This window comes from Marmota marmota, unplaced genomic scaffold (genome assembly GCF_001458135.2).
Source record: "Marmota marmota marmota unplaced genomic scaffold, marMar, whole genome shotgun sequence".
Classification (NCBI taxonomy): domain Eukaryota; kingdom Metazoa; phylum Chordata; class Mammalia; order Rodentia; family Sciuridae; genus Marmota; species Marmota marmota.
The window spans coordinates 37317423-37335828 of NW_025999932.1; the positions used below are offsets into that span (position 1 = coordinate 37317423).

Here is an 18406-nt window from a genome sequence, read left to right on the forward strand (position 1 = left end):
TGATATCTTAAACCTCTGTTCATATATAGATTTCTTCTTTGTTTCTCAAACTGCCTGTTCGCCCTTTTTGCCTTGTTGCTTTTGTTTTAAGAGAAACAGAGTTATGGTAGATTTTGCTGATTGCCATGCCAGTGTTGTTTAGTATGTCTCTCTGTTCCCATGTTCCTAAAAAATGGTTATTAGATATAGAAAGCCTGTTCTGATTTATTTATTCACTAATTTAAATATAATTCTTATATAATTCATTCATTTAAAGTATATAACTGAATGATTTTTAGTATATTTGTAGAAATGTGGAACCATTTTCTGTCTATAGATTTGCCTACTCTGGACATTCACAGAGATGAAATCATATAATATGGGATCCTTTGTGACTGTTTTTTTTCATATGGCCTGTATTCAAGGTTCTTGCATGTTACTAGTATGGGTGAGCACTTCATTCCTTTTTGTCACTAAATATTTTACTCTGTGGATATACTATTCTGTATCTGTCCTTGTCAATTGATGGACATTTGGGTTGTTTTCACCTTTTGGCTATTGTTGCTGTGTTGCTGTGAACATTTGTGTGTATGTTTTTGAACAGATATAGGTTTTTATCTTGTAGATGTATACCTAAGGGTAGAATTGCTGTATTATGGTAACTCAGTGTTTAACTTTTGAAGAACTGTCAGATTGTTTTCCAGAATATCTATACCAGTCCCATCATCTGAGGGTTTTAACGCCACCCCTCCACGCCCCCCCCCCATAGATCCTTTTAGTATTTATTTCTAAGGCCTTAGTCATATCACCTTTTTGATTTCCAACATTGGTAAATTTATGTCCTCTTTTTGTTTCTTTTTGTCTTGTGTCAGTTTTACTGATTTTTTTGATTAGGGGAGGGTCCTGGGAATTGAACTCGGGCACCTGGCCACTGAGCCACATCCCCAGCCCTATTTTGTATTTTATTTAGAGATAGGGTCTCAGTGAGTTGCTTAGTGCCTCATTTTTGCTGAAGCTGGCTTTGAACTCTCAATTATCCTGCCTCAGCCTCCCGAGCTGCTGGGATTAACAGGTGTACGCTACTGTGTCCAGCTGATTGTGGGTCCCCCCCACCCCAGAGAGATCTTTGTTTCATTATTTTTTCCCCTTTCCTGTTTAAAATTCCATCAATTTCTGTTCTTTATTACTTCCTTCTTCTTGTTTGGGGTTTATTTTGCTTTTTAATTCTGGTTTTAGAGCATGTCAAAATATCAGTTAACCTCTTTCAATCTATTTTCTTCAATTTTTTTTTAGTCGTAGATGGACACAATATCTTTATTTATTTATTTTTATGTGGTGCTAAGGATCAAAACCAGTGATATTGAGTAAAACTGAGAGTTTTGGGTTTTTATGTAATTTTAGTTCATCATTTAAAATCTAACAATGGTTAGTTCTTAATTGTTTATTTTTTTAGTTAATGGAACTTTGTTTTATTTATTTATATGTGGTGCTGAGAATTGAACCCAGTGCCTCACATGTGGTAGGCAAGTACTCTACCACTGAGCTACAATCCCAGCCCCAGTTAGTTCTCAATTCTTAAGATTAAATTGCTTCTAAAAAATTTAAATCTCAAACACCTGAGACCATACCAGCAGTATCAATATTTTGGGACTTAAGTAATCTTTATTTTTCTTTTTAGACCATGCGAAGACACAGAAATGAGGTGACAGTTGAACTGCGGAAGGTAAGAGAAATATGCCTTTAAAGAAAACAAGTTAAATGATTTTTCTGATGTTAGAATTCTGTTTAACTTGAATAATGAAAATACTGTGACAAATTAGTGGTCATCCCTAAATAAAAACAGCATAAAGACACATCATTAATTTGCAGTGGTATATACTCACAATATCTTCCATTTATCAAGTGTACTAGGTACTGTGAGTAGTACTTTATCATCATTGAAATTTTCAAAGATCTGATGAAGTTGGATACTTTTCCTTCATATCCTCTTTCTCTGGGCTATGTACTACTAGCTAGGATTCCTCTCCCCTTTCCCATATAAAACTTCCATATACTTGCTAGAGGTATTTTAGGAAAATAGAAGTAGGAAAAACCTTGTATCTTACCAGTCAAATGCAACTGCTGTTAAAATGCTCTCTTCCATTATTTTAAGAGTTACTGTCATCAAATTTTCCTGCTTAACCCACTTTATTTAAAGCAAATATTTAAATTGCCAATCAAGAAGATATACATAATGAATTCCCTCTAGATACATGTACTTTCTAAGAATAAATTCGAAATTTATTTCAGACCCTGATGTTAGTCTTAGATTAGATTCTTGTCCTGATCTAATTCACTTCTAAAACTCTTTCCTATATTAAATTACCATCTTGGAACTTTCAGTTTTAAATAAAAGAAATGTAATTCTGAAAGTATGTACCCTTTCAGAATCTCTAGAACCTTTTTTAAAATTTATTTATTTTTTATTTTTTCTTTAGACCCTTTAAAATCTCTAAAACTTTAAAAAGTAACAGTACCGTTTGCCAGATGAATCCATCGATGAGGTTAGAACCCTCATAATTTCGTTACCTCCCAAAGGCCCCAACTCTGAAAACTGTTGCATTGGGGACATTTCAGGTACAAACCATAATACAGGCTGAGGTTTTTAAAATTGGAAATTCAAAGGATTTTGTCTGAATAAACATTTATTTTAACATAACTTAAAATATGAAAAATAAATTAGAATTAGCTCCCCCCTCCAAATATTGACATACTCAAGTTTTAAAGTTTTGCCCAACATCAACATTTTGCTAATTGGTATAGTATATAGTTTCTGAATTCCATTCTTCTATACCCCTTCCCACTTATTTTATTAAATTTGAAAATACTTGCTAATTGCAGTATCCTGTTAAAAACTTCTCTTTCCCCCTATCCCTTCCATTCCCCCAGCCCCTGCTACTCACTGCCCTCTTCTGACTTGAACCCAGGGGTACTGTACCACTAGGCCACATACCTAGACTTTATTTTTCTAAATTTTTATTTAATATTTAAAAAAAAATTATTCAGGGTTTTGCTAAAGTTTGCTGAAGCTGACCTTGAACTTGGGATCCTCCTGCCTCATCCTCCTGAGTCACTTGAGATTGCAGACATTGCAGGCATACACAACTATGCCCTGCCCAGCTAACTTCTTAATTCTTATACGGACATAATAGTGTTTTTAAAGTCATATTTGCAAGTTCTTTCAGAATCTTGGGTCATTTGGACCAGAGAAATGAAGTAAGCCTTAGCTTAGTGAAGTAAGATGAGCTCCTTGGCAGTCTTAACACTTTGGACTTAGCTTCTTCTTTTTAATATTACACATACAAAAAAGGCCACACATCTTGAGTATACAACTAGATGAAGAATTTTTGTAAAATGAACACGTCATGTTACCAGCTCCTAGATTAAGAAAGAGAATACTCTCTGTACTACAGAACCCCTTCCTAGGCACCACCAACCCTTGAGTCAACCATTATCTTGATTCCTAATACCATGGATTATTTTGCATATTTTAAATTTTATATAGGTAGAATGATGTGTTCTTTTGCATCTGGTTTTCATTCATCAAATGAAGATCATTCTCCTTAACAGAGGCAGTGGGATTAAAATTGGAATTAATTATTCATTAATTGTCATCTGTTAACATGATACCATCTCTCCCCACCCCATATAGATCTTTATTTTCTCTTTTCAAACTTGCATTACAACTTTAAAAACTTTTGTATTAGTTCTGGCATATACAGAAGCCTCTCCTTAATTTAAACTTTTTAGCCCTTCTAATATGCTTATAAATCTAAGGTATTTATTTATATTTGGTTATTTGTTCCTACTTCTATAGTTATACTGGCTTCTGTTTATAAAAGTTAGAATTTATGGAATTTAAATTCTTACTTGTTAGAGTACATCTTTTTTTTTATTTTAAAGAAAAAAGAAAAAGAAAGTTTATTGCTTTACTAGCAAAGGAGAAACACAAGGAACTCCTGTTTCAAAGGCTGTGATTCTGCCCATCAACAGGAACAGGAGGTTTTTTTAAAGAGGTGATTCAAAGGCTAAATTCCACGTGTTCTCTTGGAGTTGTAATTCACTTAATTTGGGAGATGGTCATTTCTTAGATCTTCTGGTACCATCCCCAAAGTCTGGATTACTTCTTCTGTGGTGTATGTGTACTAAAGGACAGATAAATCTGCCTAGGTGGGGAAGAGAAGTAATTCTTTTTCCCCTGAAGTTAGAGATGGGAACAGATTAGGGAAGAGCAGGGAGAGATGAAGAGAAAGAAACCTGTCCATTAAAAAAATCAGTTGCAATGGCAGAGCAGCAAGGGCTGTATTCAAAGCATAAAGTGGACCACGGTTACATTTCCCCACTATCAATTTCTCCACTTCATTTCTGTGGAAAAATGGGCCATGACATCTCCAAATTGCTTCCTGCTGAAAGGCGATGGATGAGATTGAGGTCCTTGTTCTCTATCAGGTGGGGCTTAGACAATTAAGGGCATTCAGCATGAGAGCAGTCCATAGAGTACATCTTCTAAAATATTCACTTTGATTTCCTTAGAAGTGTTTTCTTTTTTCTGGATAACATTATATCTATTCCAATTAGTATGATTAGATTCCTGAGTATCCTTATAGAAGGACTAAAAATGAAATGAACTAAAGAATTCTCAAGCAGTTACATATTTCACATTTAAGAATTCCCTACTTAAGAATTCTCTACTTATTTCACATTTAAGAATTCCCCTAAGTAGAGAATTCTTGAAACAAAATCTAGATTTCAGACAAAGCTTAATTGATTTTGATGATTCTGAAAAAATGTGAAGAGCCCTTCAAGAGAAGATTTCTTTACTCTTTATGGTCAGTGTCTGTCTCTGTTTCAAGTCTTACTGGCTCTGTAGCTCCATTGAGGAGGGAATGAGTATTATATCCTGATACTGAGATTCTTGAAAATAGAAGAAAGGGAAGCTAGTTCCCAGAGTTTCACTGATGAGCTCTATCCATTTAAGGAATGTTAAGTGGGGAATGTCATCTGCTGTTTGATAACTCACTTCCCCTTGGGAAGTTGCTTTGAATATTTCATTTTCTATTAGATTTTAATTCTGTGAGATTACTTCTGTAGTGAAAGGAATAACTACATCCACTATTCATCTGTCCCATGCAAATGATTCACATGTTTCTTCCCTATATATTTCAGAATGCCCACTAAAGTTCTAGGCATATAGTTGGTACTCAATAAATGCTATTATCCAATAATTAAATTGAATCATTATCTTTTGAAATTTGTACTTTTAGCCGAGCACAGTGGTATATGCCTGTAATCCCAGTGGCTCAGGAGGCTGAGGCAAGAGGATCATAAGTTCAAAATCAGTCTCAGCAACTTAGTGAAACCCTGTCTCAAAATGAAAAGTAAAAAACAGGCTGGGGATGTGGCTCAATGGTTGAATGCCCCTGGGTTCAATCCCTGGTATAAAATAAATAAATAAATAATTTAAAAAATTGTACTTAAATTATTCATTGAAGAAAATTCCTCATCTGTGAATTTGTGCCCAAGGTAAAACAAGGCACCATTTCTTTTATCAAGTTCTTTTAGAGGGCTAGGATTGTAGCTCAGTGGTAGGGCGCTCGCCTCGCTCGTATGAGACCCTGGGTTCGATCCTCAGCACCACATAAAAATAAATAAATAAGGTAAAGCTGTTGTGTCCAACTACAACTAAAAATAAATAAATAATTTTTTTTTAAAAAAAAGTTCTTTTAGAGACACATAAATAGAAAGATACCCCATGTTCATTGATTGGAAGACCTAATATTGTTAAAATAGATCTACTACCCCAAGTGATCTACAGATTTAAAGCATATTTGATCAAAATTCCATTGCGTTTTTTCAAGAAATAGAAAATCAATTCTAAAATTCATAAGAAACCACAAAGACCCTGAATATAACCAAAGCAATCTTAAGCAAATGAACAAAGCCAGAGGCATCACACTCTTTGAAAAATCTACTGTAAAAGTATAGTAATCAAAGCAACACGGAAGTAACATAAAATCAGGCATGTAGGCCCATGGAACAGAATGAAGAGCAGAGAAATAAATCCACACATTCATAGTCAACTGATTTGCAACAAAGGTGCCAATTTTCAACAATGGGGAAAGAAATGTCTCTTCAATAAATGATGTCAGGAAAACTGGGTATCTATATGTGAAAGGATGAAATTAGACCCTTACCTCATATAATATACAAAAATCAGTTCAAAATGAGGTAAAGATTTAAACGAACGACCTGAACCTTTGACATTACTAGAAGAAAACACCAGGGAAGAGCTCCATGACATTGGTTTGGGCAGTTTTTCCCTGGATATAACCCAAAAAAACAGGAAATGAAAGCAAAAGTAGATGGAATTACATCAGACTTAAAAGCTACCCAGCAAAGAAAGTAATCAACAGAGTGAAGAGACCATATGAAATGGAAGGAAATATTCCTAAGCCATACATCTGATAAAGGGTTAAAATCCAAAATATAAAGAACTCAGTTCAATAGCAAGAAACCAAATTACCTGACCAAAATCTGGACAAAGGTCCTGGATAAACATATCTTAAAATGAAATCAAAATACAAAATTAAACAAAAAGCATACAGATGGCCACAGGTATATAGAAAATCAAGACTACAATCAAGTACCACCTCATACCTGATAGTGTTGGTGAGGATGTGAAAAAAAGGGCACCCTTACACATGGTTAAGAATATAAATGAAGAACAGTCTTTATGGAAAACAGGATGATCCATCAGTACCACTGCTGGGAATATGTATTTCCCATGGAAAAAGCAAAGGAAGTGAAATCAGTGTGTCAAAGGAGGTACCTGTACCCTCATGTTCATTGCAGGATTATTCACAATAGCTTAGATATGTGATCAACCTAAGCATTCATTAACAGATGGATGAATGGACAAAATGTGGTATATATGCACAACTCAGCCACTTAAAAAGAAGGAAAGCCTGTCATTTTCAACAACATAGGTCAATCTGGAGGCCATTCATTATATTAAGTGAAATGTGCCGGACACAAAGATAAATGATCTCACTTATTTGTGGAATCTAAAATAATTGAACTCATAGAAGTATAGAGTAGAATGATGGTTACCAAGGATTATAGGGCATGGGGTGAGATATTGGCTAAAGGATATGAATTGCCAGTTAGATAGGAGAAATAAGTCCAAGAGATCTATTGTCAGATAATGTTGGCTATATTTAATAATGATATGTCCTTAAAAATTCTGCTGAGATTTTAAGCATTTTCACCTCAAAAAATAAGCTTGCCAAAAGATAAGGAGTTTGTGTCAGAGTGTAAATCAATGGTGAAAATAAGCTTATAACAAATAGTTTGAAGACTACCAGCCAATCAGAGGGCCACATTTTGAATAACACTGATAATGATAAAAATTGAGAATGAAATCTAGTCTACTAATATATGTACTATTTACCTGACCTCTGACTCTTTCTGTATGAGTTCTTATTTTCTTTTACCTCTTTGCTCCCTTCCTTTCCTATTTAATTAGCTAGGCTTTTATGCCTCAACACTTCCACAGATGTCTGCAGTCCTGTTCATATCACATTGTAGACAGAGTTACGTAGGAATTAAGTAACTTACCTTAAGTCACAGGCTGATAAGTGGCAATTCTATTAACCATTATGCTATAATGCTCAGTGTAAATGTTTACTGAGTGAATAGTTATTTATATATGTTGACTGTCAGTCCAAAACCTGTTATTGGTATTTTCAACTTTGGCACATTATGTTAAAACTTAAGGTAATTTTCTTTTCAGTCAGACTGTTAGTACTAAAGATGAGACACATTGATCTTACTTTAAAAAACCACTGAAGTATCTCATTTGGCTAATTAGATCCAGTACTTATTTTAGTTGTATGACTTTTTAGTAAAATATCTCTTTTTAAAAATAAATTCTGCATATTAACAGATTAAAGGAGAAAAATCATACAGTCATTAGTGGAAGAAAAACATTTGACAAAATCCAGTACTCGTTTGTCGTAAAAATCACTCTTTTAGGAGTGGGAAGAATTACATCATCTTAATAATGAGCACTGTGCGTGTGTCTTAATGATGAAAGACTGAATGCTTTCCCCTAAGATTTGGAAACAAGGCAGGCATTCTCAACTGCTGTTATTCAGTATAGAGCTGGAGGTTCTAGATAGTATCTTAAGTCAAGAAAAACAAATTTTAAAAAGGCAGATAGTTTGAAAAAGAAGAAATGAAATGGCCCCTATTTGCAGATGACATGAGTATCAATATAGAATATCCCAAGAGGGGGCTGGGGTTGTAGCTTAGTGTTTAGAGTGCTTGCCTAGCACATGTGAGGCATTGGGTTCAATTCCCAGGATTACATAAAACTAAACAAACAAAATAAAGGTATTATGTCCATCTACAACTAAAAATATATTTTTTTAAAATCTCAAGAAATCTATGAAAAATCTCCTAAAATCTAATAAGAGAGTTTAGCAAGGTTACAGAACAAAGAAACACACACAAAGCCAATCATTTATATGTAACAACTAAAAATTTAAAATATAATACCATTTATAGTCATTCCAAAGAAGAAAAAAATACTTTTGTATACATTAACACAATGTATAGGATTTGTATACTGATTACAAAATGCTAATGAAAGAAATTAAACCAGACTTAATGTAAATGGAGAGAAATTTACCACATTTATGAATTGAAAGCCCCAACATAGTAAAGGTATCAGTTATTGCTAAACTGATTTACTGGTGTAATGCATTATCTATGAAATCTATTTTGTAGAAATAGACAAGGTGGAAACGCATACTATCTAGAATAGCTAAAACAGTGTTGGCAAAGAAAAATAAAATAGAAAGAAATGCTTCACCCAGTATGAAAGCTTAAAGTGTATCAATACAGTATTGATTACTGTATTGTATTGCAAGAAGAATGGGTACATAGATCAATGCAATAGAAGATAGAATCTGGAAATGGGCTCAACTAATTTTGGGCAAAGGTACAAAACCAAATCATTGGAGAAAGGATGACCTTTTCAATAAATGATTTTACACCAATTGAATGTCCATAGGCCAAAATAATACCTCAACCTATAAATCTCACACTTTTCTTTGAGTGTGAATGAAATGAATCATAAATTTATGTGTGAAGCACGAAAGTATAAAACTTTTTTTTTTTTTTTTTTGGTATATGGATTGTACTCGGTCACTTAGCCATGAGCCACATCCTCAGTGAGATAGGGTCTCGCTGAGTTGCTTAGCATCTCACTTTTTGCTGAGGCTGGCTTTGAACTTGTGATCCTCCTGTCTCAGCCTCCCAAGCTTCTGGGATTACAGGCATGCGCCACCACACCCAGCAAAACTATAAAAAATACTTTTGTATACATTAACACAATGTATGGGATTTGTATACTGATTACAAAATGAGGGGAAAAAAACATGGCAGAAAGCCAGGCATGGTGGCGCACACCTGTAATCCTAGTGACTCAGGAAGTTGATTTAGGAAGAGCGCAAGTTCAGAGCCAGCCTCAGCAACTTAGCGAGACCCTGTCTCAAAAAAAAACAAAAAGTGCTAGGGAAGTTGAAGTTGCTCGATGGTTAAGAGCCCCTCGGTTCAACCTCTGCTGCCACAACCAAACCAAACAAAATAAATGTGGGAGAAATCTTCAGGATCGAGGGTCACGTAGAGTGCTTAGACTTCACCATTGAAGCATTATCCATAAAAATCCAGATTGATAAATTGGACCTTAGTGAATTAAAAATTTTATGCTGAGAAAGCTCATGTGAAGAAGATGAAAAGACAAGCTAGTAATTGGTGGTGGGGGGGGGAAACTTGCAAACCACATATGCAATAAAGGACTACTACTATCCAGCATATTTAATGAACTCTCAAAACTCAGTAGTAGGGCTGAAGATATAGCTTGGTTGGTAATCAGCTTGCCTTGCATGAACAAGACCCTGGGTTCAATCCCCAGTACCACCAAAAACAACAACAACAACAAAAAAAAGTGAAAAAAACAATAGGCAAAATGTGAAGAGTCATTTCATTTAAAGGAATATGCAACTGGCAAATAAGCTCCTGAAAAGATGTTTATTATTATTAGCCATCAGGGAAATAGAAATTAAAAGTAAAGCTACAAATCTACCATAACAATTAAAATAAAAGCTAGGGATAACGATCAAACACCGGTGAGATATGAAGAGACTGGATTATTAATTTATTGCTGATGGAAATGTGAAATGGTACTATCACTCTAGAAGGCCATTCAGCAGATTTTTTTTTTTTTTTTAAATCTAAACATGAAACTTCTGTGACCTAGCACTCACACTCCTGGGCATTTCTCCCAAAGAAATGAAAACTTACGCTCATATAAAACTTGTACATGGGGGAGCTGGGGTTGTGGCTCTATGGTAGAGCGCTCATCTAGCACATGCGGGGCATAGGTTTGATCCTCAGAACCACATAAATAAATAAAGGTATTGTGTCCAACTACAACTAAAAAAAAGGGGAAAAAAAAAAAACTTGTACATGGATATTTATAACAGCTTTATTTGTAATAGCCAAAATTTAGAAACAAAGCAAGTGAGCTTTAATGAGCAAATTGTTAAACTGTGATGAGGATTGAACCCAGTGCCTCACATGTGCAAGGCAAGTGCTTTGCCACTGAGCCACAATCCCAGCCCCCACAATTAAATGATTCTGCAAACTGGGCTTGATGGTACATACCTGTAATTCCAGCAGCTCCAGAGGCTGAGGCAGTAGGGTTGCAAATTGAGGCCAACCTCGGCAATTTAGCAGGACCCTGTCTCAAAAAGGGCTGGGGATGTACTTTAGTGGTAAAGCACCCCAGGGTTCAATCTCCAGTACAAAAACAAACAGACAACAACAAGAAGAAAAAACTTATGGGTGGAAGGAATATTTTTGTAACCAGCCAGCAATAATGTCATTTCACAAGTGTTAATATTAAGTGGACAGTCTGTCTTGTGAGCATTTTACTTACCTTTCTGTAAGCAGTTAGATGCAACTGGAGTTATGCTGCTACTTAAAAAAAGTCAAATACATTTAAGAAAACAGTCTCTGAAGCCATTATGTGGGTTCGAGTTTTTTTTATATTTTTTTAGTTGTTGATAAACCTTTATGTTATTCATTTATTTATATGTGGTGCTGAGAATCAAACCCAGTGCCTTACACATATGATTTAAGTACTCTACAGTAAGTCTCAACTTCAGTCCCTGGGTTCAAGCCCTTTTTTTGTATGTGGTGCTTAGGATCAAATGCAGTGCCTCACATATGCTAGGCAAGTGCTCTAATGCTGAGTTACAACCCCAGGGTTCAAGTCTTAACTCTGATATTTCCCATTTATGTAATTTAATTTAGTCAGGTTTCTTATGTCTCCTTTTAGTCATCTGCAAGAATAAGGATTTTGGTTTTAGGGGAACTAAAACTAAGGATTTAAGGCGAGGGTTATTCCTGTATAAAAACAGATTTATTACTTATTTCAGGTTTTAGTGAAACTGGTAAGTAATTTATATCTGTCCTTTTTAAGGTATTTGAGTACTGGGGATTGAATCCAGCGATGCTTTGCCACTGAGCTTCATTTTCAGTCCTTTCTGTGTTTTATTTTGAGACAGGGTCTCTCTAAATTGAGTCTGGCCTCAAATTTATATCCTCCAGCCTTAGCCTCCTGAGTTACTGGGATTACAGGCATCTGCCACCATGCCTGATTCCTTTTAAGATTTATATGAAGTGACTGCTATCTTGTTTCACAAATTTAAGTGTAGAATTGCAGGCTACTTTTTCAAGATGGAAAGAGAAATTTGGGAATGAAAAAGAAGTACTTTATCTGTAAATTAATAAACATACAGAACTTATTAACTGAGTATTGGGAGTATTAGGTTGAGACATAGAAATTTCTATCTAATCTTTTTTGACCTATTAAGTAGCAATTTGTTGTGCTTTAATATAGTAGAAAATCTGAAAAGAATTAGATAAGTATAGTACATGATTAATAGATTTATAATGAATTTTTAAAGGAACTCAAGAAATGATCTAATTTATGTGGGTGTTTGAGAATAGGTGGGTGATGAAATTGAGCTAGTACACATACCCCCTGAACTCCCCTACACATGACAAAAGAAAGGACTATTTTTTATGGGTGCATAATATATTGTAATACAACTTTCAGGAGGGCAAAAAATCTCTAGGGTGTGTCAAGTGAATGGATAATTCAAGTTGTTAATAGTGGTTTTTTGTTTGTTTGTTTGTTTGTTTGTTTATAGTTTCTTGGTTGTTGCTACTATTGTTCTAAGTGCTGCTAAGGATTGAACCCAGGGCCTTGCACATACCTGGCATGTGATATAGTACAGCTACACATTTAGCCTCAAATTACTAGTTTTGGTGAAGTTTCCTTTAATGATTAATCATATCATGTTACCTTTGCTTGGCTTGTACATGTCTTCATTAGGAGTAAAGTATGGGAGCAGGGATTGTTTCTCAGTGGTAGGGCACTTGTGCAGCATGTGTGAAGTACTGAGATTGATTCTCAGCACACATTATAAATAAATAAAATAAAGGTCCATTGGCAACCAAAAGATATTTAAAAAGAGAGAGAGAGAGAGAGAGTAAGTAAAGTATGGATCTTATGCCCTAGATATTTTGGCCTAGGTCGATTTCAGTTTAAATGCAGAGGTTAACAACTTACTAAGAAGCTATAATATATGCCTAATAATTTTCCCAGATACATATAAAAAAAACATTGGCAAAATTAGGACAAATTTGTCAAAGGTGTAATCACTATGGGAGACTTCCTTCTTAGTAATGAATAGATTAAACACACAGTTATAGAAGATAGCTTCATTCACACATTTTTTGTTTTAGAATCATATAAAACTATATACATAGTTGGAAACTGATTTTGTGATAATATAAAACTGTAGTTTCTAAACTATTTCCTGAGGTACTGTTGGATACCACATTGAACAAAAGGGACCTTGGGACATTATAAAATTTTAAAGAAATACAGTGACAGATATCATAGAACTGTTAGATCTTAGATAGTTGAACATTTAAAGCACTATGTATTTCTTTCAATCACATATTCTATCTAAGAGTGAAGTCATTTTCTTCTTTGAATTTATGTTTTTCTTTTTGCCAGAAAAAGACTTATCTACATCATAAACTGCCATTTACTTCCTTTAGCCTACAGTGTGGACAAAGAAGGTTTGAGAACCTCTGGTGCAAAGCAGATGTCCGTTAGTTTCAGTGTATTATGTAGAACATGTGCTCTGACCACAATGTGATTAATTTACAAATCAGAGAGGAAGACAGTTATAAAAACCTCATAGTTTTAAAGCATTTCTGAATACTTTGGGAATCAAAAAAAAAATTCATGTCAGAACATGTAGTTAAAGTGGTAGGTACTTGATAGGAGAAATTCATAGCAAGTAGAGAAGAAACAAGTGATGTCAGGAATTTTTAAAGGTGCATTAATCTAATTATAACATTTTAAAACGTGAGTGCATCAGTAGTTCTTACTGTTTAATAATAAACCATTTCAAAACTGAGCATCCTGAAATAGCCATTTTACGCACTGAACAGTTCCCTCGGTTGGCAGAAGTTTTTTGGGTCTAAGAAAATTCAGCTCTTTTCTTCTGGGTTCCTTTCTTGTCTCTGGTCCGTTGATAGGTTGTTTGGTGACTAGATGATGTAGAATGATCTTCTGTATCTGGCTCTTGGCTGGGACTTCAGTTATCCTCCACATAACTTCATCCTCCACTGATTCTGTGTTGTTCACATGATGGTTTCGGAAAAAGAATAGCAAGGGAGAGGGTATTCCCTGACAGAAGGTATTCAAGTACGTGGCAGTTTATGATGTTTCTTCCTGCTTAATTGTCTCATTGCCAAAACAAGTCACATAGTGGTGCCAACCGTTTGCGTAGAGCTATACTACACAAAGGTTTGGGTATGGAAAGAGGAATTATTGTCTTTGTGTGTGTGTGTATGTGTGTGTGTGTTACTGGGGATTGAACCCAGGGCCTTGTGCATACGAGGCAAGCACTCTACCAGCTGAGCTATATCCCCAATTATTGTCACATTTATAAGGAGTCTACCATAATTTGAATATGAGCAACTTCGTGCCAACAAATTTGAAAACTACACTGAAGTGGTCAGTTTTCTAGGAGAGGGGGACAAAAATACCCAGTAGATTCAAGAACATGAAAAATTTGAATATATCTAAAAACAGTTAAAGGGATTTTTATCAGACGCTTAAAATGTAGCTTCTCCCAGCCCTCCTGCAAAAGAAAATTAGTAGTTTTACAAGTTGAGCTTCAGCAGATATTCAAGGAACAGATAATTTTTGCTTTACTAAATGATTTCAGAAGAAGCGAAAAGAGAACATTTCATCTTACGAAACTAGCACAACCATGACCCCAAGCACCAGACCAAGATGCTTACCAGCCAGTTCAGTTGAGAAAATAGGGGAAGAAAAATCCTAAATAAAATATTTATAAATTGAATTCAACATTTACTTAAAAACAATCCAAAAGATTATTCCAGAACTTTCAAGGATAATTTAACATTAGAAAAGCAACTGTTTACTACATTTACAGGTGAAAAGGAAAAATTATGTGTCTACTTCATTAAATTCCAAAGAAGTGCAATTTAATAAAACTAAAAACACATTTGTGTCTTAGAAGGGAAAAAAATTAAACAAATTAGGAAAGAAAGGAGCTTTCATCCCAAACAAAGACTGTGTACTAAAAATGATATCACACTTCATTCATAGAGATAAAATGCGGTTCCTAGAATCAGGAATTGTGTATATAGAAGGCATTAATTGTGTTTGTGCTTTATGTTACTTCCATGCTTGAATGATGGAGTAAGTTTCCTGAGAGGCCTTCGGAAACTTGATTGTTTAGGTTCTGGAAAAGTTAGAGGAGAACAAAGAATGAAAATAGTAGGGATTAGGATTAGCATAATTTGGGTTGGGGGTTAGTTTGCTGATAAATTTTGTTGAACCCTTTAAATTGAATTAAATCAAAGAGAAGTTTAGATTACTGTATATATAATAGATTTTAAAATTAGATATTATAGAATACTGTGTATTGTATGTTTTAAAAATAATCTTTGAGACAATTTCAAATTTGTAGTTTGAAATTTAAAGTTGCAAGAATGATACAAAAAATACCATTATATTCTTCACTTGGCACCCAGTTCCTTGGATTTTTATTATTTTTCCATATTTGCCTTATTCTTCCTTTTTATATACTTGTATAAATTAATACTAGTCAATAAACTAAATGAATATTATAAACTAATAGTTAATATATATGTATGTGTATATATGTGGTTTTTTTCTTTGAACCAAATTATGGGCATGATGTCCCATTGTCCTTAATATATCAGTTAATATTTTATAAAAGGAGATACTTTCCCCTGCGACCACAGTACATTTATTGAATTAACATAGGTAATATTTTGTTATCTAGCCCACAAACCTGACTCGGATTTTACAAATTGTTCCATAATGGACTTTGCAATCAGAGATCCAATCCAAGATCAGACATAGTACTTCATTGTCATGTTTCTTTGGTTTCCTTCAGTCTCTACTGTTCTTTAGTTTTTATCTTTCATGATTACATCTTTAAAGAGTATAGGCCTCCTTTTTGTAGAACAGCAGATTAGTTTTTACTTTTCTGAAATTATTTATAGATTTTAGCAGGAATACAATAGAGTAATAATGTTTTTCACGGTACACTAAACCAGGGGCACACAGTGTTGATTTGTCTTTTACTGTACATTTTTTTCACTTGGTCAAGAATGCCATCTGTCAAGTTTTCCAATTGTAAATTAATATGTATTCTATGTGAAGTCATTTGAGACTATGTAAAAACATCAATGTATGGATTTGAATATTTATGAGATACTTTAATTTAAAAATAATTAATTTGGAGTTGGTTATTTGGGTAATTACTAAAGAAGTGTGCTGTGAAGGGCTGGGGTTGAAGCTCAGCAGTAGAGTGCTTGCCTCACACAGGTAAGGCACTGGGTTCGATCCTCAGCACCACATAAAAATAAAGACATAAAAAAAGAAGTGTGCTGTGATATAAGTGGGAATGAATAATAAGTGTATTTATAGTCATTAATGTGTTTAATCATACTTGCTTATACATAGCACAAAAATTGGTGTCATGCAGAATAGTCATTACAGTTCAGATACATGTTTTTAGTTTTAATTTTCTATTTGTTCTGAATTTTGCCATGAACATTTAATATCAATAATGTTATAATCACTTTTATAAGTAGTATATTGACACTAGAAGTATCTTTTGTATAAAACAGTATAGTTATCATTACAAACAATTAAAGTCTCAAAATGTAGAAATGTATTTGCTAGTGGAGAATTCTTATTTGTAAAAGCTATATAGTAAGAGTTTAAATCTGAAATGATGGCAAGTTAAGTGGCATTCATGTTAACGAATTCCCATTTCCTACACCTCCAGCAAATATACACACACCTTAACATTTGAGCCTTGAGATCTTTTTTTTTAAGCTGAATTAATAAGTTGCTTCAGGCACCTGTTATCAACAAGTAGATAAAACTGGGACACCAGCCAAGGTATGTAGCTCAGTGGTAGAGTATTTGCCTAACATGTGTAAAGCCCTAGGTTCCATTCCCAGCACTGAAAAGAAAGAAAAAGAAAACTGGCATATTAAAATGTATTTCCTACATGCTTAAGAGTATAGTATCCTCAAATTTATAATTGCTGAATAAAGTTGAAATAATTTTAATGACTATTTTCATTAACAATAGCCCTCATGAGTTCTTAAGCCTTTATCGGTTACCTTCCAGAACAAAAGAGATGAACACTTATTGAAAAAGAGAAATGTTCCCCAAGAAGAAAGTTTAGAAGATTCAGATGTTGATGCTGATTTTAAAGCAGTAAGTTACCTTGTTCTTATAAAGTGTATTTAAAATAATTTTTATAGTAACCCGGAGAACTTTATTTTTAACACAAGACCAATTTTATAATGACATGGCATGTTAATTCTAACTTTAACAGATAGCTATTTAGTGAATGTAGTTTTGCTAATGAAATATCCTGAACTATCTTTTTTTTTTCTTTTTCAGCAAAATGTAACCCTAGAAGCTATATTGCAGGTATATTATTAATTTAATATTATCAATTTGGAGTGTTTTTAAATAGATTCTTTTCAAATTTCTGAAATTGACATTTGGTTTTACAGAATGCCACAAGTGATAATCCAGTGGTCCAGTTGAGTGCTGTCCAGGCAGCAAGGTAAACATTAATTTATCCAGAGAAAGAGTTATAGCTCTAGTGTCTTAGCTGATAGACTAGGAGGAGTACATTATTATTGCTGCTCATAGTTTGAAAATTATAACATTTAATTTCTTGTATTTCTTTTTATAGAAAACTATTATCCAGTGACAGAAACCCACCAATTGATGACCTCATAAAATCTGGGATTTTACCAATTTTAGTTAAATGTCTAGAAAGGGATGATAAGTAAGTATGGATTCAATTCCCTATTTGCTTTTTTCCAGTTAACTTAAGATTTTTGGATTGTTATCTAACCAAACAGTTCAGTTTGGTTTTGCATTTGTTATGTTTTTAATTGTCATGCCTTTTTATAGTAGTTTTCTATATTTCATCATATTCAGCAGACCAAAAGTACTTTTCTGTAATGTATATTTTCTATAAAATCTAGATTTTATAGAAAATATTTAGTTCCTGGGTATTTGCTTACTTTAAATCTATCTTGAAGACTGTGAAGTCTTTTTTGTTATGGTTTTTTATTAGTAATATTTTAAAACAACCCAAATAGTATTTGAGTCACCCTTTGCTTATGAGTCTATATATAGATTAACCTCATGACTAGTCAACATGAATGGTTTCCAGAACTGAGTGGCTCTTTTATACCCTGGGACTATTCCAACTGATCCCTGATCCTCTGTGTAGTCTTTAATAGAGCTTCAGCCATGATTAGTTGTCCAACATCATGCTTTTTGTTTGTAGTACATTAGGAGTCAGGTGGTGAGTTGTAGTTATTCAGAAGAGAAGAAAAAAAAAAATACTGTTTGGTATCTTATGAAATATCTCAGACTATATCTTAAGTTTCATCAGTTTGAATAAACTGGGGAGAATATAAGTCTTAACTTAAATGCTTTAAAATAAATGCTATTTTGGCATTTAAAAGCATTTAGACTAAAATTTGGGATATTATGCTAAAGGCTGTCCAAGGAATTTTCAGTTGACAGATAAAAATAGTGGCATGTAAATGTTGCCACTAAGGGTTTTTAGTATTTAAAAGTGCCTTCTGCTTTCATAATGTTGCACAACTCTTCCCATCCCACACCCCT

At 33.9% G+C, this 18406-nt stretch overlaps 1 protein-coding gene across 2 annotated transcripts in view; it reads left to right on the forward strand.

Annotated features, from left to right (window-relative positions):
- The first annotated feature begins 1582 nt into the window (after nt 1–1582).
- Kpna3 (karyopherin subunit alpha 3) overlaps nt 1583–18406 on the forward strand; it is a 38720-nt gene continuing 21896 nt past the window's right edge. The window contains exons 1-5 of one of the 2 annotated variants that reach the window (XM_015484270.2): nt 1583–1702; nt 16877–16966; nt 17156–17185; nt 17272–17324; nt 17457–17552. In XM_015484270.2, coding sequence (XP_015339756.1) covers nt 1661–1702; nt 16877–16966; nt 17156–17185; nt 17272–17324; nt 17457–17552 — 311 coding nt within the window. In that variant the 5' untranslated portion in view covers nt 1583–1660. Of the gene's footprint in view, nt 1703–15926; nt 16012–16876; nt 16967–17155; nt 17186–17271; nt 17325–17456; nt 17553–18406 lie in introns of those variants that run through there. The other variant, XM_048800903.1, reaches the window with a different exon arrangement.